Consider the following 26020-nt stretch of genomic DNA (forward strand, 5'->3'; position numbering starts at 1 on the left):
GGCAGAATACAAAGTACACAGCTTGGACCTAGAGTCAAAAGATATGTGTGATCCTCCCATAATGGCTAGCAACATCAGGAAGGGCGTGCAGATAAAATCTGTTAGTAGAACAATCATCTCTCTCTCAGCCTTTTGTGAACACAGCCGAAGTCCAAAGAATAGTGCAAAACTCTGTTATCTTTTCCTATCAGGACATGTCTTGGTTCAGCTGTCCCTTCTATTCCTTTTGCTTCTCCTGGGCCTTACCTTTAGTGTCCCACTTCCTCCTCCCAGTGCACCCTGTGGGTCAAGCCCTTAGCCTAGGGCAGACAGACAGGTTCCTGGCTCCAGCGCAGGTAGGTGAATGTGGATCCTTATGTTCTTCAGACTAGATCATTTGGAAAACAACAAACCCTCCTGCTTATACTGATCACCTCTTATACTGTAACTTAACGAGTGATTTTGCTAAAAGACTCTCACACCATCATCCGTGGTCAGAAGAGATCAGGGTGGCTATCATCTTAAACCATGGCACAAAAACAATTTTTGGTCCTTAGTCTCACCAATAGAGGTTTAAATGTAGCCGGTTATTTCCACTATGCCACACCTACTACTTTTAACAATATCATATCATTATAATAACAACTAACATTTATTGAGTTAGTCCTTTATATTTTTAAGTCCTTTATATGTATAACCTCCAAAAAGAGGAAAAAAATGACTTATCTGACACTATTTTATGTTGTAAAAACCATAAATTTCTCGGACTAAAGGTTATCACTGAGGATGAAATATATCCACTGTTTAGACAGAAAAGGTAGAAAAGTATAATAAGAGCATACAGAAAGGAAAGAAATAAGTGATTTTTTCAAAGAACTGTTGCATCAGATCATCAGTTTCTGAAACAACTTTACAACAAATCGTGATAACAATGATTTTGGCCATACTCCATCAATAGTCAAAAAGGATTTTCCAGTAATTGCAAATTTCTCATTTTAACAATGTTCTGCATGATAGCTATCAATTTTAAGAAAAAGAGTATCAATACAAATGGTTTTTGAGTGCAAAACTGGATAAGCAAAATGTGTTGTGTTTATTTCATTAACTATTTAGTGTTATAAAGTGAATGTTTAATATCCTAGTAAACCCAAATGTTTTTGATCAACCCAAAATGATAAAATCATAATACATTCTTCAATTGACTGGTAGAATATTTTTATATTAAATAAAAGATTTTCTAAGACTCATGCTTTTTAAGCTCATTTATTTCACACTGTATCTTATGTCATATGCTGTGTGTCTTACTTTCGTTGCTGGAACTAATGCAGGTTCCCAATATTCTAACTACATAATTTCCTAGTGTAATTTAGCAAAGGCCACAAACCTGCCAGATTTCTTCCAAATCAATCAGCAGGGTACCAAAGGGGTTTTTTCATGAGAAACAAAGTAAACGAAGCTTATATAATTACATATAACTGTCCATCTCCTTTCTTTATCCTGCACTCTTATGGAAGCTCCTCTAGAGTAGAGTGATTTGCACAGAGCAGGAGCTTACTAAACATTAGTTGAATTAATTAGGCTTTCCCTTTCAACCTCCAACCCCACATAACCAGGTCCAATGCCATAACTACTGCTCATGTTTTCACCAGCAAACACTAGACAGCAACTAGCTCTGGGGCCCACCCATTGCTGTCCCTGGGGAAATAGAGTTAAATTCTAATCACCTGAGCAGAATCTGTCTTATTGAAAAGAGTAATCACCTGGTTCCCTTCAACACATAAAACTCAATGAATTTCTCAGGCTTTCCCAGGCATCTGTAAAGGTGCATGAGGTGTCATGAACTTCACTGACACAGTGAACTTGTTCTGGTAGCAAAGCTTCTTCGGTAAGAACCTGTATGTACATAGTCAAGTTCTCTTGCGTTCTGTTGATTTTCCTCCCTGCTAGCCGCCCACCCTTAACCCCATTAAAGATGAAGTGTCCTACCATAAAAGGGGGCTGAGACAAGTTCACCCCTTTTTAGTTCCTATTCCCATGCCCACTTGCCTTGGAGTTGATCCCATCTTGCTGCAGAAAGTGGGCCCCAGGGATGGGTTCCCTGACCAGATCATCTGTTGCCTGAAGAAGTGCAGTTTCTCAGTTCCTAACCCTGTACACTCCTAGGAAAGTAAGAAGCTCAAGGTGTTAGCAGTTGCTCTCAGAAAAATAATTTCTTTAGTTTTGTTCCGAGTCCAGTTGGTTGAGTCGCTTTACAATCATGTTGTTTATTCTCTTAAGATCATCTATGTCTTTTCCTTCAGCTGTTAGTCTTCTTGACACATCATCCATCTTTTTTCCAGTTTGAACTTCAAAACAGAAAACAGACTGTGTTACATTGGTTTCCACTGTGTTCCACTGAAATTCATCAGAGCCCCGCACTGGTGCTCAGCGGATGCTGAAAGACACTCTTGGCAAATCCCCTGTTCCCGTATCCATGCATGCCAGAAGCCCAGGAGAGAAACCGGTGAAGACTGAAGTTGCCTAGCCAGTGAATTGTTTTTACAACCTCTTGGTGCCAGCCTAGGCTACCTTTGGCAACTTCACACCAATTATGGCTAAGAAAGACCTTGCTGTGAGCAACCAAAGGAAACTGTCAGCATGTTTGATTGTCCTCCTAGACGCGATTGCTATGCTGCTTTATTTTGAGACCCATTCTCAGAAAAAGGTTTTCACTCCTTATTTGAGAAATTACATACTTTGGGTTCCAGCCTATTTTGACCTAAGTCTGCTTGTTCTGAATTACCAGCCCAAAATGAATGTGTAATCATTCCCCCTCAGACCACCCATTAGAATGGAAAAACAATATTTTCCAAATACACAAGACCTTTGGCAATAAGATACAGAATGGAACACTTTGAGGTTGCTTATCAGAGTTAAATTTTCTAAGATGGCTAGAGGAAGGATTTAAGGTAATAAACTTAATGTATCTAACACAGAGCAATTGTCCAATAAAAAGACACTCTTCTTTATTCACCTGATCTTTCTGTTTCTCATTTAATATGACTTTGTCCTCAATAAAAAACACTCAAGGCAAATATAAAATAAATGTTATTCATACAAGTGGAACATAGTGATGTTGATAAAGTACATAGTCTCTGATGTCAAGTGGAGTGTCCTTGAGCCCCAATTTGCCACTTACTAGCAACATGACCTTGGACACATTAATAGGTCTCTCTAAACCTCAGTTTCAGCATTCATAAAACCAAAATAATAATGGAATTGGCCGAGTGTGGTGGCTCACACCTGTAATCCCAGCACTTTGGGAGGCCAAGGCGGGAGGATCACCTGAAGTCAGGAGTTCGAGACCAGCCTGGCCAACATGGTGAAACCCCATCTCTACTAAAAGTACAAAAATTAGCTGGGCATGGTGGCTCACACCTGTAGTCCCAGCTACTTGGGAGGCCGAGGCAGGAGAATCACTTGAACCTGGGAGGTGACATTGCAGTGAGCTGAGATCACACCACTGCACTCCGGCCTGGGCAACAGAGTAAGATTTCATCTTAAAATAATAATAATAATAATGGATTCTACACTACAGAGTTGTTACAAGGTTGTGAACAAAGAGGTATCAAGGGCTTAGCACAGTGTCTGGGACAGAGTAATGACTCAATATATAGCATTTGGTATTTTTCCCTCAATCTTGCTACTTATCTCACAGAAAAAAAGAATTTGGCGCGGGGGGGAGGTGTTTACATGTCTGTAGACATACCTAAAATTTCCTAACAGTTTAACTTGGTTATTACCCCCAGGCGGGTGTGGTAGAATGACATGCCCAGCATTAATTTATGTTGGAGTAATGGTTCAGAATACTAGCCCATGTGCTCTTTCTGGCATTGCTGGTTCAGTAGCCAAGCCTCCCCTAACTGATCATCAGTTGCAAGTTTGCAACTATTGTAAAAATAGTTCACATGTTAGCTTCTAAATGCAAAAGGGCATCAGCCAGGTGCAAGAGAAGCAATTAAACATGACCCCTCCCTCCCAGTCCCTTTTTCTCCAGAGGCTAAAGACCTTCAAGCTGCAAGGAGGGAGGAATTTTTGGGGGAGGAAATGGGATTGGAAGTGGTGAAAGGGTCATCATGAACTCTGCCCACCTGTCTCCTCTCATCGTCATCACCACCTCTGCCTCCTCTAATCCTGAATGAGATTAAATTAAGCCCTTCCAAAAGCTATAAAGCACTCAGGGGTGAAAGAAATGACAGTGCAGTACACCCAGGCAAAAAGGTATCAAAGATGACACCTTCCCTTAGGCTCCATCTACTCGTAAGTCATCTGGAAGAGAATCAAAATAATTCCAGATGAGAGGGGAAACTTCTGGGCTCCGTGGAAAGAGGCAATGCTCAGCACCCCTCCCACATCCAAGGTCCACAGCACCACAGGTGGACAGCACCCCTCCCACATCCAAGGCAGAGAGGGTGGCGGCGCTGGAGGCTTGAAGGATCCTTGACTGAGAAGCTGAGGTGGGGAAGTCTGAGTCACCACTCAAGGTCACAACATGCATGACCCAGGCCAGGAGCAGACAAAGCAGGTTATATTAGGAGCAGATTGCCTGAACATGATCAAACTGGAAAGAAGCCACATTTATACATCTCCAACACTGTCTCTGGGGCCTTAAACAAGCCCTCAAGTTCTTCTCATTGATGTCTAGGATGATATGCAAGTGAGAAAACGTGGGAGCGAGTTCAGTTCAAAGCCTCAATGTGACTATGTGTTATAGATCTGAATTTAGTGGAGAAATCTAGGCATTGGATAAAGTAAAGCTAGAATCAACCAGAATAAGTTGCCTTCCATTGGGCAGCTAGAGGCTCCAAGTGAGAAATTAAAGTGCTACAGAATTATTCAACATACACATTCATGGACTTCTGGCACTGTGGGCTTCTGCGGTGGGTTTGTGCCCAAGGGACCCTGTCCTCAGCCAGCAGGGTTCACTCGAGGCATTCCTTCTTTCAATGTAAGCACTGACCACCAGGAAGCATTGACTGGAGGGTGCAAACTCTGCAGGAGCAAAGTCAACCAGCTATGAATAAATGCATACAAGTAATAAAAAAGAAACCTGTGGTGGTACTTACCTATTAGAAATATCACGAAAAAAACCAGTGCCAGGCTGACAATCAGCACAATCAGCAGCCCCACAAAAAACAGACTCCGGCTTCCATTTCCTGAGTTTGTGCCAAGGACTGGGATTTTGTCCTCTAGAGCTAATACAAAACAAACAAAAAACAAGGACAAAAACTGCTCAGCATACAACTTGTCAGCAGAACTGAACAGTACCCCACTGTTAGACCATGAGTAATGGATACACCCAGTTTCTCTCTGACAAGCCTAGAAAGTGACTTCTGTTTTAGGAATGTCTTTGGGCAGAGACAAATCTGTGAATTATTTACCTTCTTCTCTTGGTATTCAAGGAATAAGCAGGGTTAAGCTATCTCCTTAGACCTGTTTGGAAAGTTCTTTGAAGACTGTCTTAACACTGAAATAGCAGAACATGAATTTTTGTGTGTGGGGGGAGGGAATATAGATGTTAAAGGCTAAGAGTGATAGAAGTTCTATTACCCTTTCCCAAAGTAACCCAGGAGTAAAACAGAACTGGGTGTGGGACACCTATGCCGGGTGGAAGACTCAGTTGAATGCTCTGGGATATCTCCCTGGAAACTTCTTTTATTATAGGAATAATCAGTTAAGCCTACATCCATTTAAACAAAAACGGCCCTGACCTATTTTAGTTTCTTTTTTTTAAAATTTTATTTATTTATTTATTTTTATTTTACTTTAAGTTCTAGGGTACATGTGCAAAACGTGCAGGTTTGTTACGTATGTATACATGTGCCATGTTGGTCTGCTGCCCCCATTACCTTGTTGTTTACATTAGGTATATCTCCTAATGCTATCCCTCCCCTCTCCTTCCCCACAATAGGACCCGGTATGTGATGTTCCCCTTCCTGTGTCCAAGTGATCTCATTGTTCTCTTAAAGCTGTCTTCTGGATGGATATGCTCTGGAAGCAAGGTTCTTTTAAATGCTTTGCAGTTGAACTAAGAATGCAGTTACATTTTATCAACAGCTTGGTTCACTCAAACCAAGAATTGTCTGCATTTAATCACCATTTTTGCAAGGTCTACTTGCCTAATAACACCCAGATTAAATTGAATAAGCAACACAGAAACCTGGGGTAGTGGAGATCATTGGATTACTTTTTGCATACTCTCCTACGCTGAATTGGTTCCACTCACTGTGCCACGTGATTATGAACAGATGGGTGGCTAATGTCCCATGCCTTATAAGTACATCCTATGCCATACCTTTCAGTCACTTTTGCTTCCTAATCAAAGCAACAGTGTAGGCTGATACCCAACTTCTACTTCTATTGAGACCGAATGCAATAAAAACAGTTGAAAATTTGAACTTATTAAAATGAAGAAAAAAGGAGGAACTTAGAAAGGATTTAGACAGGAAATGATAGATATAACATTGGGACAATAAGTTTAGAGTGTATATGAAACAAATGGCAAGTGAGCAATTAACACTGGTGTTTGAATGTCAGCGTTTAAGCTAGAAAAGATGGCGCTCAGAGTGATCTGACAGAGCTCATTTATAATATTTAGGAGGCAAGATACACATTTAATATTTAGCAGATGTTATTTTGCTTCCCCTACCCCCTTTTTCCAACCCTTAATTGCGCAATTTGTAACTTGTAAGTAGAAAATGCTCTGGTTTGCGCATTCTCTTGGCAAATCTGCTATAAAACAACACTCTGGTGGGAAGCAGTCCCCATCGGTAACCGAGCCATGGTCACTGGGAGAGGGATGAGCGAGCCTCCAGGAGTCCAGCTTTGCAGGCTCCACCCCTTTCCAGAGATCTGAGGCCCCAGGATCTCAGAATATTTGAAGTCAAGGGTTCAAATCTCGTGTTGGAGCCAAGAAAGCCCATAATCCTGTCAAGTGTTCAGAAAACAAAAGCAAAAATTCCCTGACAACAAATAACATTTCCAGTGCCAACCTCTTCCTAATGCCCACTCCACCCCCACCACATCCACACATCCAGTCAGCAGTGGCTATTTTTAGGTAGCCTAGAAGCTAGGAAGGACCGCTCTTGCCTTCCCCAGCACACATACGGAACAGATGCTGCGATCCGGCTGGACAGAGGTTTAATTTGTTTAAGTCATTTATGGAATCCACCACATAAAGCTTTCCATCTTCCTGAATGCCACAGGTACCAGTGTCCTGGGAAGAATGAGTCATTGTCCCTGGAAGAAAATACTGATGTTAAAAACAAGAGGTTGGGCTTGTGAACTCAACTTCACAAGAAGCACAGCCATCAGGAAGCCAGACGGGCCTATGAAGAACCACCCACAAATACTACTTTCAGCTAAGGGTCTAGAGAACTTGGCTTATCCAGAAACAAAAATTTCCTTCTGTGGACCACTTTGTAATCGTTCTTTTTGCTTTGCTTGCCAGGAAGCTCACAGTCAAATGTGTGGCCCAATTTTAAGAATTGTACATCTGTGTACACCCTGCTTCTCTGCAAATGCTCTTTTCTCCTCCTCAGATTTCTCAGTTCTGCCTATACTTTCCCTGGATCTGTTTTTTGTTTTGTAACTGATTTTTAAATTTTTCTCTTTTATTACATTGTTCATATTCTGGTGAGATGCCTCAAATCCTTTACGCAAGAAGACTAGGTACATAAAATTAAGCTAGTCAGCAGTGGCCATAAAACATTCTGAAAGAAGAGAATATTACCATGAACCATTCTAATTGCAGGAGGCTTTAATAGAAAATTGCAATTTTTATAGCTTCCCTCCATATGGCATATAAGTCCTTCCCTTCACACATTTCCTTTCGCCATAAGATGCTGACTGTGAGTCCCCAGGACAACAATCTTAGCAAACTTAGATGCTATAGAGAGAAACCCTGCTAGACTTCAGGACCTCCAAGATCTCTTCCACCTGGGTTTCCCTTAGATTGAGGTCACTTATGTAATAAATAGCTTGAGGTTTATTAAATATTAAAAGTAATATTCTCTAATGACAGCACAACTGCAAGCAACACTGAAAAGCCTGGTGAGTTTAAAAGGTTTACGTGGAGATGTATCTCTAGCACAACAGACAACTTGTGGCCATTTAATTGTGTGAAAAGAAGGCTCTAGGAAGACAAATTTCAATTACTATAAAAGCTTTTCCTTTCATGGTTATCGAGTCTAATCATGCTAGAGGACTTTTCGATCTAGAAATGGTGTTAGATGTGCTTTAGCCCCCATCCTTTCTGCAAATGAGGAAATGGAAGCTCGGCGAGGTAAATGCCCAGGATCACACATTTGCCTGGTAGCAGAGCTGGAATCAGGCCTTTTGTTCAGCGTTCACTGAGTCTTGCTTTGTGCTACTTTTCTTGTCTATATCCCTTCCTAATCCTGCCTCAAGACCCAGCTCAAACATCACTTCCCCTAAGAAGACAGAACAAACCTGTCTTTCCTTTGCCTTTGTTGGATTCTTTACATTCTTCTATCAGAACATCTATAGTATTTTATTGCACTTATTTGCTTACATCTTTGATATCCCCCGATAGACTGAAAACTCCTTAGAGTAGGGACCAATCCTATTCTTCAAATTCCCAGTGCCAGGTTTAGAAGTTGGTGACCTGTAATCCCAGCACTTTGGGAGGCCGAGACAGGCGGATCACGAGGTCAGGAGATCAAGACCATCCTGGCTAACACGGTGAAACCCCGTCTCTACTAAAAAATACAAAAAACTAGCCGGGCGAGGTGGCGGGCACCTGTAGTCCCAGCTACTCGGGAGGCTGAGGCAGGAGAATGGCGTAAACCCGGAAGGCGGAGCTTGCAGTGAGCTGAGATCCGGCCACTGCACTCCAGCCTGGGCCACAGAGCGAGACTCCATCTCAAAAAAAAAAAAAAAAGAAGTTGGTGACTTACGTTAAGATGGAACACCTGAAATGTTTATTTAGGATTTAAATCTCACCATTTTCAAAAGAATTGGAAGCAGTTAATAATAAATACATGAACAGAAATAAGATTGAGGATAAAAATCCTCATGTAATGTCTATCTGGACTCTATAAAGTCAATGCGATAAATATGGTGCCTGTGCATATTTGACAACACACTGTGTACTTCCTGTTATTGCAAAAATTTCCTTTAAAACTCAACTACAGAATGAAGAGAAATATAGAGTTGGGAGAAACCAAATTCAGAAAAAAAAAAAGTATACACCTAAAGAAGATATGGGGGAAAAAGTATCAGACATTTACTGAGCAACTTAAACTATAGTCTAAAATATTAAACAAACAAGAAAAACAAAAACAAAACAAAACAAAACAAAAAAAAAAAACAGCAGTTTCCCAGTAATACCTAAAACTACTGGTACTTGTGAAAAATATGCTACCAGAACCCTAGCTAAGAAAGTGAGCTCAAAAAGTCGTGAACTAAAATATTTTTTAGAATTAAAGCTAAAAAAGTATGTTTCACTTATCCTGAAATTATAATTAATAAGAACAAACAATTCCCTGAGTTTTCAGATAAGATACTACCATAGCACTTTATTGATATTACTGAATTCCAAATATACTTCATAGAGCATTCCTATGACTTGATATGACAATTTTAAAAAATTAAAAAGCAGCAACAAATAGAGTGAAAGAGCTTTAGAATCTTATCCTTTTGCAGATAAATCCAAGGCCCCAAAATATTCACTCACGCATAGTCACAGATTTTAAAACAATTCTTTTAGATGTGTTTTATATTTTATCATTTATTTATACTAATATTTGACGAAACAGTAATATTTGACCAGGAAAAAAAGTTTTATGTGCCACATCACAGGGCCATTGTTCCACACACAGCTTCTATTTTAGGTGTGGTGACTGAAGCGTGGTTCATTTTTGGATCTCTGACTTAATAGCCTTGAGCCTTAGCTTCCCCTTCAGGAATGTATCTGCTGTTGCTTAAGTTTCATACTGAGGCTTAATTAATGTTTACAAAATAGAGACCTAGCTAAAAAATCACAGCCACAAAAACTGACTTTAAGAGTACAGCTAATAAAATCTCCAAATTACTGGCCTTGCTATCTACTCAAAAGGTGACTCCAAAAAAACTAAGACAGCAACCTAGTGAGCCATGATGTGCTCTGAAAGAAAATGTCTGCTTTAGAGTGAAGTCACAATGTAAATATATGCTATTCCAATATTTTTTTAATGAACCGCAACATGCAAGTGGAAAAATAAAGAAGTAGCACAGAAAACTGAGCTGGGTGCTGTTCCAGGGCTCCAAGAGCCTGCAAATGACTTGCAAATGACTCATGAGTCTGCTAGTAAATGGATACAAGGTCACATGGCCCTAAAACCAGGCCCCACAGCTGTTTGACACCCAGTAGTTGCTATCTTTGGCATCTCCAAATGAGGGCATCTAGGAACAACCAGCAAGCCTGGAGAAGCCAGTGTTACTAGCTATTCTTCATCACACTAACTTGACCCTCCTTTTCAACAGCAGTGTGTAAATTTCTTATTCACCAAGATTGGCTAAAGCAGAATCCCCTTAACAGAACCCTTTTTTATACTTTGACTGGAAACATGTAAGTAATTTCATTTTCCTCTGGTTTAGATCACTGCTAACAGTTGATTTTTTTGTCATTTAAGAATTATTTTGCTATTTACAAATAAATATTCCGACAAATAAAGATAATTGTCTATGAAAAATTGCCTTGTGCTTTATTTTTTAACCACAGGTGCTTGGTATCAAACCATAGAAATAACTCACACCAGTATTGTTTGCCACAAAATCAGAATAGTTATAATAGGGCATAATTCAAAGCTAATAAGCAGTTTTATTGAATAAGTCATGGTAATTTGTTCTTTAATTTCATTTACGAGTCAATGCCTCTTCATGTTCAGGAAGTAATTTTTAAAATCAAGTCTAAATCATTTCTATCAAAATTGAAAAACACAGCACATGCAACAAAAACTTCCCAGACTCAATAATACTAATTCAGTCTCAGTAGAGTAATAGCATGCAAGTTACTTACAAAAATGTGAGCTTTGACTGCTAGGTTACCAGAAAAACAAAACAAACAAACAAAAACTAATTGTTCAGAAGCAACTACAACAAAACGTTTCTACAAATTCTGTAGTTCTCTCTTTGCCTTTCTTCAGCATACAGGTGCTCCTATGAGGCCCATAAGCCCCAGCATGAAACTGTTGGTCTATATTTAGTCTTAATTTAGCCAAGCAGAGTAAGATTCCAAATCCTGACTTTTTCCATAATGTCTAAGATTTTTAGTAAACATATTACTAAAACTATGCTTTAAAAAGAAAACAACAAAAAAACACCATGCTCTGATTTAGTTGGTAACTGATGAGATTTTTATTGAACTGAAGTTACCGTCCTTATTTGGCTGAAGCAACTGTGTAAGCTGACACCACCTTTCCAGCACTCCCGCTATGGTATGTTTCCATATATAAATATCCTGTAGCAGGCAGAAGCTGCCATTATGATGACTGACTTGCAAACACTCCAGACAAACCAGAGAACTGCAATAAACAGGGACAGAATATGATTATGACATCAATAACAAGGATGATGGCAGGTCAGAGGCCTAGTGCTTCCAGTAGCTACAAAAAGCAATTGTGAGTGGGCAATTTCATGGCTACAGACCCACCGCAGGTGAAGGAAGTACTCCATCTCATCAGCTGCCTTTCCTTTACAAAGGCTTTATTCTGTGAGTGTTTGCACATCCTCCTTTCTCAGGAATATCAAACTTCCATTTATGTGGTTCCCTCACATACATGCCAAGGAGCTTCTGCCCTCTGCTGTACATAAAAGATGCTACAGTGATGAGGAGACCAACTATCCCAGCAGGATACTAACAGTGAGGTTGTACACAGCTGTGCAATCCTTTATCATCCTCACTTTCATTGCCATGGCTTGACGGACATTATTCATCTTTGAAACACTTTTCGTGTCAGTGAGAAAACGTGTTCCACAAAATTTTCTTTGAGTTGGAGTCTTGCTCTGTCACCCAGGCGGAGTGCAGGGGCATGATCCCAGCTTACTGCGACCTCTGCCTCTGGATTCTCCTGCCTCAGCCTCCCGAGTAGCTGGGATTACAGGCATGTGTCACCATGCCCGGCTAATTTTTTTTATTTTTAGTAGAGATGGGGTTTCACCATGTTGGTCAGGCTAGTCTTGAACTCCTGACTTCAAGTGATCCACCCACCTCAGCCTCCCAAAGTTCTGGGATTACAAGCATGAGCCACCACGCCCAGCCCAAAATTTTCTTTACACCTATATCCCATACGGACCTCACTCTGCTTTGGGGGGAAGAGGAATGTCATTTTTCCCCCCTTCACGCTACCTAGTCTAAGAGGGAATGTCATTTTCTCAAGCCTCATCTGTACCCAAAGACCAATTCTTGGAGGAAGACAATATAACTAGTAACTTTTCTCAGAAACATATGTTAAAAATCTATGTCATATTTCTCTGAATAATCAAAATGTTCATGTTAGCTCTTATCATGCTGATTTTAAGAAATCTCCCAACTACCTGATCTGCCTTAAGCCAGCTATCCTTCGAAGATATAATAGTAGTAACTGCCTCATTTTGGGGCATTTACTACTTTTCCTCTCTCCTGTAATCTTCTAACTTTGTGGAATATTAACCTCCTCTGAAGGGGGAAGAAAATGGAGACTAAGGAATTTAACTGTTGAGGGATACACTGATTGCAAGTGGCAGAGATGAGATGTAAACCGAAACCTCCCATTCAAGTTTGAATTCAACTATACACCAGTGAGGGGGATAAGGCTGCCTCTAGACCAGTTAGACTTCTGGAGAGCCACTTAAGAACAAAGCAAGACAACCGACTTCATTTTAACTATAATGTACCTGCAAGGCCACCTTTAAGAAGAGTTTTGGGGCCAAGCGCGGTGGCTCACGCCTGTAATCCCAGAACTTTGGGAGGCTGAGGCAGGCAGATTACCTGAGGTCGGGAGTTAGAGACCAGCCTGACCAACATGGAGAAACCCCGTCTCTACTAAAAATACAAAATTAGCTGGGTTTGGTGGCACTTGCCTGTAATCCCAGCTACTCAGGAGGCTAAGGCAGGAGATTATACCATTGGACTCCAGCCTGGGCAACAAGAATGAAACTTCATCTCAAAAAAAAGTTTTGGGTCACAAAAAGAAATATTCTCATGTGAAGTGTCTAATCTAGGGACATTCTCAAGCATTTGCTTTTTCTTTCATATATTACATCTCAGGTATCTAAATTCACTCCCAGGAAATTTAGTACCCATCAAAGAGGAGTCACAGACAATGAATACTTCAAAATGCTTGAGCCTCAAAATAATGAAAGTAGGCAAAATTAATCAAGAATCAAGCAATGGGCCGGGCGCGGTGGCTCAAGCCTGTAATCCCAGCACTTTGGGAGGCCGAGACGGGCGGATCATGAGGTCAGGAGATCGAGACCATCCTGGCTAACACGGTGAAACCCCGTCTCTACTAAAAAGTACAAAAAACTAGCCGGGCGTGGTGGCGGGCGCCTGTAGTCCCAGCTACTCAGGAGGCTGAGGCAGGAGAATGGCGGGAACCCGGGAGGCGGAGCTTGCAGTGAGCTGAGATCCGGCCACTGCACTCCAGCCTGGGCGACAGAGCAAGACTCCGTCTCAAAAAAAAAAAAAAAAAAAAAAAGAATCAAGCAATGAACAACTAGTCTATCACACAGCATTTTTCTACATTCAAAAAAACACAAGCATTCTTACACACTCAACACCCAGCCACCCTTGTCTAGCAGTTACCACAAGTTTCATAAAGTCACCTGCATATAAATTCAACACGCAGATTAACACTCTATACCTTCTTCCTCCCAAAAGCCCAGTAAAAAAGCAGGAGTACAAATTACAAAACCAGAAAAATTAAAATAGGAAGAAACAATATGGAAGAGCTCAACAAATGTATTGAACATGGTAAGAAGAGTGGTAATCTGCCTTAGCAGGGCTATCACAGATGAGTGGCAGTGGGACTGACTCTGCAGAATTCAGGGAGGCCTAGGATTTAGAGGCAAGAGTGAAGTGTGGAGCTACACAGAGACAAGTAATTTAATGCTAGCCAAAAATAAAATGCAGTACAAATTGGAAAATTGCCTTAGAGAAATATCCCAGACAGAAAAAAAAAAAAAAAAAAAAAATACAGCCTAAGATTCAATTTGGGAGCTCCAATATGTCATGGTGTTCCAGAACAAAGAAAATGAGGAGGAAGGGGAGAGATCAAGAACTTAATATTTTCCAGGTTGCCAAGCCCATCAAAGAACAGTATCATGCAATTTTAGAATGCTAGAAACAAAGAGATTCTGAAAAAACAAAGAAAAAAAAATAAAAACTGCATCAGATGTCCCAAGATTTTGCAAATTAGAATAGAGCAATGCCTTCAAAATTCTGGATTTGATTACACTTGTCAAAACTTCCAAAAATTCCAAATTTGATTTTCCACCTAGAATTTCTTATACCATGCAAACCATCTTTCAGAAATATGAAGTCACTAAATGACTGACTGATCTCTCACGCACTCATTCCCAAGTAACTACTGAAAGAAGTGTTCCATGTTAACAAAGAAGTAAATTAAGACATGGGATCCAGAAAATGAGGGATCCAATTCAAGAGAAAGAAAAACAAATCCTCACGAGAGTGCTGTCTCTGGAAAACTGCTGTACAACTGGATGAGAGAAATTAGTCTAGATTGAAACAAGTACAGAATAAAGAAAAGTTGTGACAAATTTATTTGGGACTGTTTGGGAAGAATCAATGATGTGCATAAAAAGCCAAAAAATAAGACAATTAACTCCAAGATAAAATGTTGTATGAGAATGAAAATGTAAGCACATTAAACTAGTTTATGAGTGAACATACAAGTATGATCACAGTTATGCAAACAAGTACATGATCTAATCAAAATATTAGAAGGATGTGAAAGGATAAAAGAAATTTTCACCTGTCTTAATAGTAAGTTGACAAATGCCTAAAAAATAAATGGCTGTATAATCATATTATTTAGAAAACTAAAACCAAAAACTGAAGGCTGAAAAAACCGAGTCAGAAAAAACTGAAGGCTGAGTATCTCCTGGGATGGGACTGAGGAATGGGAAAGGATGGAGCAAGGGGCTTTCCGTATTAGCCTTGAAGTACCATTAAACTATGTTCAGCCTGGGTACGGTGGCTCATGCCTGTAATCCCAACATTTTGGGAGACCAAGACAGGTGGATCACTTAAGGTCAGGAGTTCGAGACCAGCCTGGCCAACATGGTGAAACCCCATCACGACCAAAAATATAAATTAGCCAGGTGTGGGGAAACACCTGTAATCCCAGCAACTCAGGAAGCAGAGTGTATACAGTGAGCCAAGATTGCGCTACTGCACTCCAGCCTGGGCAGCAGAGTGAGACTCTGTCTCAAAAACCAACAAAAACCTATGTTCATGTAACAGTTCGATAAAAATTCATTTTTATTTATAATTACATATACATACATATATGCAATTGAATATTTAGAAGAAACTATACCATTTGCAATCTCTTTTCCATGGTTCTAACCTACTTGGAATATAACCAAGTGACAGCATACAAACAAGTTCTAGATTCTAAACCTGTTTTCCACTGTACTGTAACTGGGGGATGCAACTCAGTAACAGTGACTCCATACGACAGCAAATGATTTTCACCTAGAGGGAGCACCAGACTTCCAAGAGTTGTTGGATGTTGGAGAGGAACATTAGTTTGGAAAAAAGATCTTAAATGATTTTGATACTTCTCCCTACAGTGTATACGCTTCCCTACCCCTCACTGTGACCTACAGCAAGAGTATCAAAGAAACAAGTCTATGGATTTGAAATGGCACATTGCTTGCATTAGGTATTTCAATCTAAAGTTTATTAAATGTGAATGTGCTGTCAAAATGCTTTTCACAAAATGAAAGAAATATACCTCATGGGCAAACCAGCAGCAATATTCTTTTACCGTCTTGCTTTTGAGACAAGTTCTCACTCTTGTCACCCGGGCTGCAGCGCAGTGGCACAATCGCGGCTCACTGCAGCTTTGACCTCCTGGGCTCAAGTTACCCTCTTGCCTCAGCATCCAAGTAGATAAAAGAGTACAGGCACACACCACCACACTCACTTTTCAAATTTCTGGTAGAGACAAGGTTTCGCTGTTGCCCAGGCTGGTCTGAAACTGGGCTCACGCCATCCTCCCGCCTCAGCCTCCAAGTGCTGATTACAGGCATGAGCCACTGCACGTTGCCAAGCAGCAAGATTCTCGAAAGTCAGAAACCTTAATCCCAATTACGTATTGCTACATTCTTTTCATCTACTTTAATGTTCGCAAATATACACATAAAGTTTTGTCTCCCTGCCCACCTGGCCTAGTCATTATGGACTCTGTACCTCAAAGCCATAAATAATGTTTCTTCTATTAGAAGAGAAGCACTTTCGGTGTGAAAAAAATCTTTATTTCAAAGTAAAATGCACAAAGTCTCATACAGCAGATAAAATCAGTGTTACTGCTCTCAGACGTTAAGGTTAGCAACCTTTCTGGCATAAGCTAATTCATCGTGAACTACCAATAGCTGAACTGAATGGCTTTTAAGTACAACTGTAAGGTCTCATGGCATAATTCCTTTTGTTGATGCCAGTGACAGGATTTGAAAAGCTACACTCCATTAAAAATTAAAAATACGGCAGCTTTTCCAGGGAACTAGATCCCAAAATTGTATCCAGAACTCTTGTCTAAGATATTAAGTTAAATATCTTGTATGTATATATCATTATAGTAAATCAGTATTTTTGACAACCACAGTGTAAGAAATTAAACTTTGGCTAATAGTTTTCCCCATCATGAAATCAAAGTTTTTTGCTGTCTTCGTGAATAAATTATGACCAATTATGACATTACAAACACTTTATACATGTTTACTGATTTACAGAGAATATTTAATAATCAGAACTCACCAGTTTCAATACTGTACATTAAATTATAAGCAATATAACTCCTACTACAAAAGTTATCTAAGTTAATCCAAGATAAAAACCATCTCTAGAGTTTAAATACATTGAAATAGAAAAAAAATAGAAATTAGAAAATAGGCTTCAAGTTCTGAAAATCTAGAAGAATTCTCCAACATCTGCTCTCTTATCTCGACATTTGCTTCTAGCTTTGGTTCGAGCTTTGAAGGCTGCAGAGTTATATAAATGCTGAAATGAAGAAAAGGAAAAACATGCATCAGTAAGATTTAAGATATTCATATAAAACTGAAAAAGGGTAAAAGTCACAAAGAAATGAACTAATTTGAACCTATAAACCTTTAAATGTTTATAAAATACACACAAAGAATGAAGGAGAAAAATAAAGAGTTAATGGGGGCCAGGTGAGGTGGCTCACACCTGTAATCCCAGCACTCTGGGAGGCCAAGGTGGGTGGATCACGAGGTCAGGAGATCAAGACCATCCTGGCTAACATGGTGAATCCCCGTTTCTACTAAAAATACAAAAAATTAGCCGGGCGTGGTGGCACAAGCCTGTAGTCCCAACTACTCGGGAATCTGAGGCAGGAGAATTGTTTGAACCCGGGAGGCAAAGGTGGCAGTGAGCCGAGATCACACCACTGCACTCCAGCCTGGGAGACAGAACTACAGTTCGTCTCAAAAAAAAAAAAAACCAAAAAAAAAAGTTAATGGCTATTCCATATTCAGAAAAGCACTAATCAACTTGCAAAACACCAAGAAAATAAGACAATTTCAAAAAACAACAGTGAAATAAGAACATCAACATTTAGTTTCATCCAAGAAAAGACAAATCATGACTAATGTGGAAAACAGTCCTACTTGGCTGTCAATTAAAAAAAACAAGGAAAAAAGTGATGAGGTGCCATTTTAATACCAATTAAATTTTTTAAATTATAAAACGTGAAGGTGTCAAATCTTTGTGTAACAACTACGTGCCTTCATTCATTGCTAGAGACAATTTAAATATTGTCTCCAATATTAGAGTAACTTTGGAAGGTAATCTGGCAATACATTATGCAGGGGATTTCTTAAAAAAAATTATTCAAAAGAGAAAAGTATGTAAAAATATTAATGTTTCTTACAAAACTTAAAATGCCATACAAGAAACAACTATGTGGATATAAAACTGATAAAATATGCAGGTTCTATAACATGTAATTAAACACTTCACACCCACCAGAATGGCTATAATTAAAATAATTATTAGTGAGGATGTGGAGAAACTGGCATCTTTCTCCACTGCTGATGGGAATGTAAACTGGTGCAGCAGCTATGGAAAAGACTTTGGTGGTTTCTGAGAAAGTTAAATGTAAAACTATCATCTGAACCAGCACAATTCCACTCCTAGGTAATACCTCCCAAAATTGCAAACAGCCTTTCAAAAAAAAATTTTGTATGTGAATGTTCAGAGCAACACTATTCACAATGGCCAAAAGATGCAAACAGCCCAAATGTCCATCAACTGTTACAATGGATAAACAAAATGTGATATATATCCATACAATGGAATATTATTCTGCCACAAAAAAGAATAAAGCTCTCTGATTCATGCTACAACATGAACTTCCAAAGCATTATGATAAATGAAAAAAGTCAGACACAAAAGGTTGCATGCTATACAATTCCATTTATATGAAATCTCCAGAAAAAGTAAATCCACAGAGACAGAGAGCAGATAAGTGGCTGCCAGTTGCGGCGGGTAGCAGAAGGGAAGTGACTGCTAATGAAGAGAGGGTTTTCTTTTGAGGTGATAATGTTTTGGAACTAGAGTTGCACAGCTTCAGTGAATGTAATAAGTACCACTGAACTGTATACTTTAAAATAGTCTGTTATGTGAATTTCATCTCAACACAAAATAATATATACAAATTAAGGATTTCTGAAATGTAGGTTCGTGGTGGTGGCTCATGCCTGTAATCCCAGCACTTTGGGAGGCCAAAGTGGGTGGATCACCTGAGGTCAGGAGTTCGAGACTAGCCTAGCCAACATGGCAAAATCCCGTCTCTACTAAAAATACAAAAATTAGCTGGGTGTGGTAGTGCACACCTGTAATCCCAGCTATTCAGGAGGCTGAGGCAGGAGAATCGCTTGAACATAGGAGGCAGAGGTTGCAGTGAGCTGAGATTGCAACAAAGCAAGATCCTGTCTCCAAAAAAAAAAAAAAAAAAAAAACCAAGAAATGTTAAGTAAAAATGATACTAATTACTATTTAATGCTACAAACCCTCTTAAGTTTCCTCATTTGTAAAATGAGTCTGGTACTTCACTTAGTAGGCTATTATCTGACTATAAAAGGACTATGTAAATCCTTATTCTTGAACATAAAAACTCCATAGAATAAAAAGAAACAAAATATGAACATCATTCCTATATTAAGATAGGATTATATGTAAAATATATATATACATATTACATTTTAATGTGTTGTCAAAATATGTTTCATAAAATGAAAGAAATATACCTCATGGGCAAACAAGCTGCAATATTATTTACTCTGTTTTCCTTTTGAGACAAGGTCTCACTCCTGTCACCCAGACTGACATATATATATATGTGTGTGTACATATACAAGTGTATTATGTGTGTGCATATATTTATACACGTGTGTGTGCGTATATATATATATATACATGCGCCCCCCCACTCTAAATGCTTTCTGTATTTTTAGTACAGCTGTTCTATATGAAACATCATGAAAAACTAAAACTCCCAATATAGGCAGACACAGGTAACTTGGTGAAACCAGACAGAATCAAAGCTTTGGTGCACTTAGTTTTATTAAAAATAAAAACAAAACCTACCCTTTCAAAACGAGAAATCTTCATCGTTTTAAGTGTTGCAGCATCAAGCATCACTGGGGGTCCAAGTTCAAATACATTTCGAAGGAATTCATTTGACTTATGTGAAAGAAAAGGGGGTATAGCTCAGTATTAAACATTATAGCTCTTTTTCACCAGATAGAGTGACTCTGATTCAAACAGAAGTTATGTGGAACCTACAGATACAAATTTAGATCACTTATTTTCTGTTTCTCAATATGAGAGCAAATTGTTTTCAATGCCTTGAATCCAAGAAAGCTATGTCAAGCTATTTGCTTTCATACAGACATCGGTGACAGTCCACCCAACTTTAACAATACAAAGAAAAAAAAAGGAACAGCTTCAGATTTATTCAAGTCTACTTTCAAAAATAAGTTTACTGTTTTCTAACATGTGGAAGCACTCTGGATACCTAATTCATTTCAAAAGCCAATTAAGTGAGCTACATTCAAGACTGCTCCCTACTTTAAAAGCAAATATGTAGAAAGGATGAGACTTACCTGTAAGTGGTACTGCATCCCTGATCCAAGAACCTCCTTAAAGGTGTCATAGGTGTGTTTTTTTACCCAGCAATCAATATACATGCGTTCAGGACCAAATTTAATGGTTTCTGTTGGAAAATCCCGTTCCTAGCCAATGGAAGAACCAAAATTACCACAGGCACTAAAAAGGCCCAAAGGGATCTTATGTAAACACAATTTCTAAACAGCCATATACGCTGAGATAAATGAACAATATGGCTTAAACTGATACTGTCATACCTGAGATGTAGACAAACTATTGCTATCCTGTATGTAAGGGTATAGAATTGGTCTAATTTTGATAAACTTGAAGGCTCAACTGAGTTTCAATAACTATTAAGGCAAAAAACCACATTGTTGAGAACACCTTTAAATTTCAACATGTCTCAACAAACTTAAAAAAAGGTCAGGTGTTTTTAATGGCCTAGGATGGGAAAGGGAAGAAAGTTGCAAACAGTCAGGAAAACACAATGGCACCACAAACGGGGTGGTGAAATGATGAGCAGCAGGGATCCAGGGAAGAAAGTGAGGGTAAATAGGGTTAACTGACCAAGCAAAAAGGAAAGGTCCAGCAACCAGAGGGCTCCAAGAGGTTCAGGCTAGGTTTATAAGAAAATAAGAGGTAACACTAGAATCTAAGATTTAGTAATGGAACAATTCTGTCAGAAGACCATTTCAAAGGTATAACCAAGGGAGTGCAGCCCAAATGACACGGAAATAAAAGTTAGATGGATAAAGAAAAGTCAGCTGGAATAGTGGCAGAACTTGTTAAGAAAACTGGTTACTTAATTCTTTGGTAAATCATGACTATGTCAGAGCAACCAAGAAGGAAGAAGCTGACTGCCACAGGGAGAGGAGAAAGGAGACAGAACTTGAAGGACAAAACCACTCCACCTGCCTTCCAGACATCTACCTCAGCCCCTTCTCACTCAGCAGACAAAGTATATAATGTAATAGAAAAGACCATCAACTCTAGACAACACAGACAGGCAATTTGCGGGCTTGTGATTTCATCAAGTAACTTAACCTTGTTGAGTCTGTTCCTTTGCCCGTAAAATGGGGCCATCTTTACCTACACTGCATGAGGGTTATTACAGGTGTAAAAGAGGACATGCATGTGAGGCAAACACAGTGACCATCTGGTGCATAACATCAGCTCAAAAATAAATAAGTAACAGCACAGTTATCTTATTTTAACCTTGTTTATTTCAGAAAACATTAAGGCACCACGAAAGAACTATTTCCCACCAACCCTCTATAAAGTCATCAGCATCCTTACCTATTATTGTCTCTCCTGGTGGTAACAGAGATAGACTTCTGTCCCTCCACAATTCAAGGTTAATCCCAATCTTTTACATATATAGTCAATCCTCCATATCTGGTTGGTTCTGCATCATGGATTCAACCAACCATGGATTGAAAATATTCAGGGCCAGGCGCGGTGGCTCAAGCCTGTAATCCCAGCACTTTGGGAGGCCGAGACGGGTGGATCACAAGGTCAGGAGATCGAGACCATCCTGGCTAACACAGTGAAACCCCGTCTCTACTAAAAATTACAAAAAACTAGCCGGGCGAGGTGGCGGGCGCCTGTAGTCCCAGCTACTCGGGAGGCTGAGGCAGGAGAATGGCGGGAACCCGGGAGGCGGAGCTTGCAGTGAGCTGAGATCCGGCCACTGCACTCCAGCCCGGGCGACAGAGCGAGACTCCGTCTCAAAAAAAAAAAAAAAGAAAAAAAAGAAAATATTCAGAAAAAAATTGCAACTACACTGAACACGTACAGACTATTCTTTCTTTTCACTATTCCCTAAACAATAAAGTATAACAACTATTTACAGAGCACCTACATTGTATTAAGTATTATAAGTAATCTACAGATGATTTAAAGTATACGTGCATAGGTTATATGCAAATACTACACCATTTTATATCAGGGACTTGAATACTCAAATTTTGGTATCTGAGGGGGATCCTGGCACCAATGCCTCATGGATACTAAGAAACAGACTACATTTTCAGATGCTCCTTTCTCTACTGGTTCCTTCTCCATAAATTGTCTCTATTATCTAGAACAAAACAAAACAACAAACCTTCCCGCAATCCACCACTACATTCCAACTATCAACTCTCTTCCCCTTCCTATTACAGCCAAGGTTTTTAAAATAGTCAAGGCATACCATCTTCACTTAATCACTTCTCACTTTTCAATCCACTTCAATCTGGCTTTTCCCTCATCAGTCCACTGAAGCTGCTCTTATAAAGGTCACTAAGGACCTAATCGACAGACCTAAGTGAAACGGTTACTCTCTCACTTGACCTATCTGTATATAGGATTGGGCCACGCTCAAAGAGCACAGAACAGTGGGTTCAAATTTCAGCTCTGCTACTTAACTATTCTTTATTCCTTTGGTCCCCATTTCTCCTTTAAAAGGAGACAATTCTATTGCTTAAGAGGTATAATGAAATGAAATAAGAAAACTATGGCAAAACACCTAAAATATTAAGTGCTCACTGATTTGAGGAATGCATGAGCCTCAAGAAAGGTTTTAAATGAAAAGAAATGGTGTGGCAGCCACTACGACACCTAAGATGTTTACATCTCCTTTGTGGCAGTTGAGCAACTTTCATTTAAAAGACCCATCTGAGAAGCTGGGTACTCCAGAAAAAGTTAAGTTCCAGTGAAAAGAAAAAGAGAAACAACCCTTAGCAAGGTTCTGAGGACAGGACTTTCTCAGGCAGGTGCATCGAAGCAGAGGCTGGAGAGACAAGGGAGATCCTGAGATGAAGAAAAGAAGGTGGGCAGGTAGATCACTATGGGATAGGAATGGCTTCCATTTAACAGTGTCTGAGGAATACGCAACAAGGGGCTGTTAATACCGGTGTAGGCTGAAATGTCACTTGTGTCTTCCTCTGAATAATCAGTACTGAGTGCTATGGTTGGCCCAGTTTGAGGGCCAGTAGAGACTCTTACAATCTACTACTCAAAGGTGACGCATCAGGGCAGAAAACTTGAAATCAGGTCCATCCAGAAAATCTAGGACATGTCATCATATTTTTGAAGACTATAGTATCTCAAAAAAAAATCTAAATATAGGAATAGTTTATAGTTACTTAAAGAAAATGGCTTACTTTAGAGATACTGCCACACTAATTGTAAGACTAATTTTAATTCTTAATATGGATACTTGCTCTAGTTAGGTTTTTTGTTTTTTAGACTATAATATCCAGAGTAAATATAAAATACTACTATAATGTGATAAGTCAGCATTAACCAAAGTATTTAAATCCCAAAGGATCTAATTTGTATCCTAGATTTTACTTTTCTAAAAATAGATTAAAATTAAGAAAGTAGGGTACATGTAAGAATTCACTGGAACATATTAAAACTGGATCTGGTGTGGGGTCGCACTATCTCCAGTTTAAATTCTCATTTTAAATTTTCACACACACATCAAGTTGAATGACATTTTGAAGATACTCTTAAAATAACTGCTATATCAAATAGCAATAATCCAAGAAACACACCCTTTAAATCCAAAAAATATTTACCTGGGTTACCAAAAACAATTATTAAAGTTTTCAGTTTTCTCCAGTGAGACTATCTTTTGTCTTATAGTTCATTTTAGCCATGCATTCTAAACCAATTTATTTGTCATATAGATTGAAACAGGTTTGAGAATTATAAAAGAAATTCAAGCATCAGATAATGATTTTAAGTGGCCTTGTTAAAATGCTGGGTTTTGTTATTTCAGTTTTTAGCCTCCAGCTTTCCTAGAAAGATCATGAAGACCTCTGGCACGGTGGCTCACACCTGTAATCCCAGCACTTCAGAAGGCCGAAGCGGGTGGATCACGAGGTCAGGAGTTCAAGACCAGCCTGGCCAAGATGGTGAAACCCCGTGTCTACTAAAAATACAAAAAATTAGCCGGGCGTGGTGGTGGGCACCTGTAATCCCAGCTACTCAGAAGGCTGAGGCAAAGAATTACTTGAACCCGGGAGGCGGAGGTTGCAGTGAGCTGAGATCGTGCCACTGCACTCTAGCCTGGGCAACAGAGCGAGACTCCATCTCAAATAAATAAATAAATAAATAAACAAACAAAAGACAATGAAGCTGGGTTGGAGTCTAAGGGATAGGCAATAACTTACTAAATTCACAAAAAATACTGTACACTAAGAATGTATATGCTAAGCACCACTGTTTAAATGACAAATACACCAAGGTCAAACACATTTCTATCACTATGAGTCTTCTGATTTAAAAGAAAAAAAAAAACTAAAATAAAGTATCTTTATACATCAGCATTAATTTTCCTTTGAAAAAAACAAAAGTCTTCACTTACATTGTTAAAAACCTGCTAGGCTGTAAAATGAGATATTATTTTCAAAGGTGAAATTCAATCAACAAAACGGCCCAATTGTCAAGTTCAGCCTGAAACAATCCAATTTCAAAATGAGAAGCTATTACAGCATTTAAGAAGCCTACCTCCACTGCCCTCAGGACATCTCTGAAAACTGACCGCTGCTTTCTCTTGTCCACTTTGGCCCGATGTTTATTTCCATCTGTTGCCAAGGCCCTAAGCATTTGCGTCAAGGACTCCATGTCTTCATAAAAAAAGTCCTGGTCAAGAAAAGCAATTTTGTTTCCTTTATTGTTTTTCTTTTCTGACCTCATATAGAGCTAACAAAGAACAGTCTACCTTTGGAAAATATCTAGTTGCATAGGGCAATGTAAATCTTCATGGTGTTTGGGGACTAGGCACACATAAACACATATTTTCATGAAATAATCGAACCCAGAAATGCTGACTACAAGATGATGTACTGCAGCAAAACAATTAACATTTCTCTTCCAAGTACATGCATCCAACAAATACTTCTTGTGTTCCCACCATATATGAGACATTACTGGGATTTCAAAATCCTGTGAGAGACAGATACACCAATATAGCTTCCACCCTTGGCTTCCCAATCCCCAAACCAAATATTCACAGAATTCCAATTATTCTTATCCCAAAGGCATAAAGCTACTAGTAGTGCTTTTAAAGTACCTACCTTCTAATTTACTGCCATATTTCAAATAAGCAATAAAGCACATAATTCAGGTGATTAAATTATTTAAGGCAAGAACAAGTTTTAATCCCTTTCTGGGGCACAGCTGAAAAATGTATTGAAATTTGCTGTGACCTCAAGCAGATTACGGGCTTCCTTGTCACAGTTAACGTGGCTATGCATTTAAGAAGTCTCTTTTATTTGTGGTGTTTTTATGCCCTAACTCCATTTTACAACCACACTAAAAACTAAAAAATGAGTCAAACTTATTTAGCTAATCAAAACTAGAACAGATAACTTCTTACTAAGAAGCCAGGAGATGGGCAATCTCCAGTTCTAGTTTATTCATACATGTTTAACATTTATTGCATTAGAGGTTAAGAATCATTTAACTTATTCAATTAAAATAACAGCTCTTCTGGACCTTCTTGGTTTCTTTTAATGTCTAAAATGAAAAGGATTATTACACTGGTGAAAAATAAGCTTGAAATTAATGTGACAGATATTCTAGCTTTTAAGTACATAAATATCTTCTTGTCATATTTCCAATTACATATTCTTAACTATTCCAACAAATGTT

General features: G+C 39.0%; 2 protein-coding genes across 5 annotated transcripts in view; both read right to left on the minus strand.

Annotated features, from left to right (window-relative positions):
* Positions 1 to 1226: 1226 nt before the first annotated feature.
* LSMEM1 (leucine rich single-pass membrane protein 1) lies at positions 1227 to 12066 on the minus strand. 2 transcript variants are annotated; one of them, XM_010382452.2, is made up of 4 exons: positions 11039 to 12066; positions 7126 to 7257; positions 5085 to 5213; positions 1227 to 2324 (listed from the first exon to the last, which is right to left on the minus strand). In XM_010382452.2, exons 2-4 carry the CDS (start codon positions 7250 to 7252, stop codon positions 2194 to 2196), a joined length of 387 nt encoding a protein of 128 aa, XP_010380754.1. In that variant the 5' UTR covers positions 7253 to 7257; positions 11039 to 12066; the 3' UTR covers positions 1227 to 2193. The 2 variants fall into 2 exon arrangements, with proteins under 2 accessions (XP_010380754.1, XP_030788224.1); XM_030932364.1 differs by lacking the exon at positions 11039 to 12066 and having other exon boundaries at positions 7126 to 7793.
* Positions 12067 to 15488: 3422 nt separating this feature from the next.
* The window catches only part of IFRD1 (interferon related developmental regulator 1), a 55003-nt gene continuing 44471 nt past the window's right edge, over positions 15489 to 26020 (minus strand). For 2 of the 3 annotated variants that reach the window (XM_030932365.1, XM_010382453.2), the window contains 4 exons: positions 24875 to 25009; positions 20374 to 20502; positions 19856 to 19951; positions 15489 to 17245 (listed from right to left, as the gene is read on the minus strand). In XM_030932365.1, coding sequence (XP_030788225.1) covers positions 17156 to 17245; positions 19856 to 19951; positions 20374 to 20502; positions 24875 to 25009 — 450 coding nt within the window. In that variant the 3' untranslated portion in view covers positions 15489 to 17155. The remainder of the gene's footprint in view (positions 17246 to 19855; positions 19952 to 20373; positions 20503 to 24874; positions 25010 to 26020) is intronic. The other variant, XM_030932366.1, reaches the window with a different exon arrangement.

This window comes from Rhinopithecus roxellana, chromosome 6 (assembly GCF_007565055.1).
Source record: "Rhinopithecus roxellana isolate Shanxi Qingling chromosome 6, ASM756505v1, whole genome shotgun sequence".
Taxonomy (NCBI): Eukaryota; Metazoa; Chordata; class Mammalia; order Primates; family Cercopithecidae; genus Rhinopithecus; species Rhinopithecus roxellana.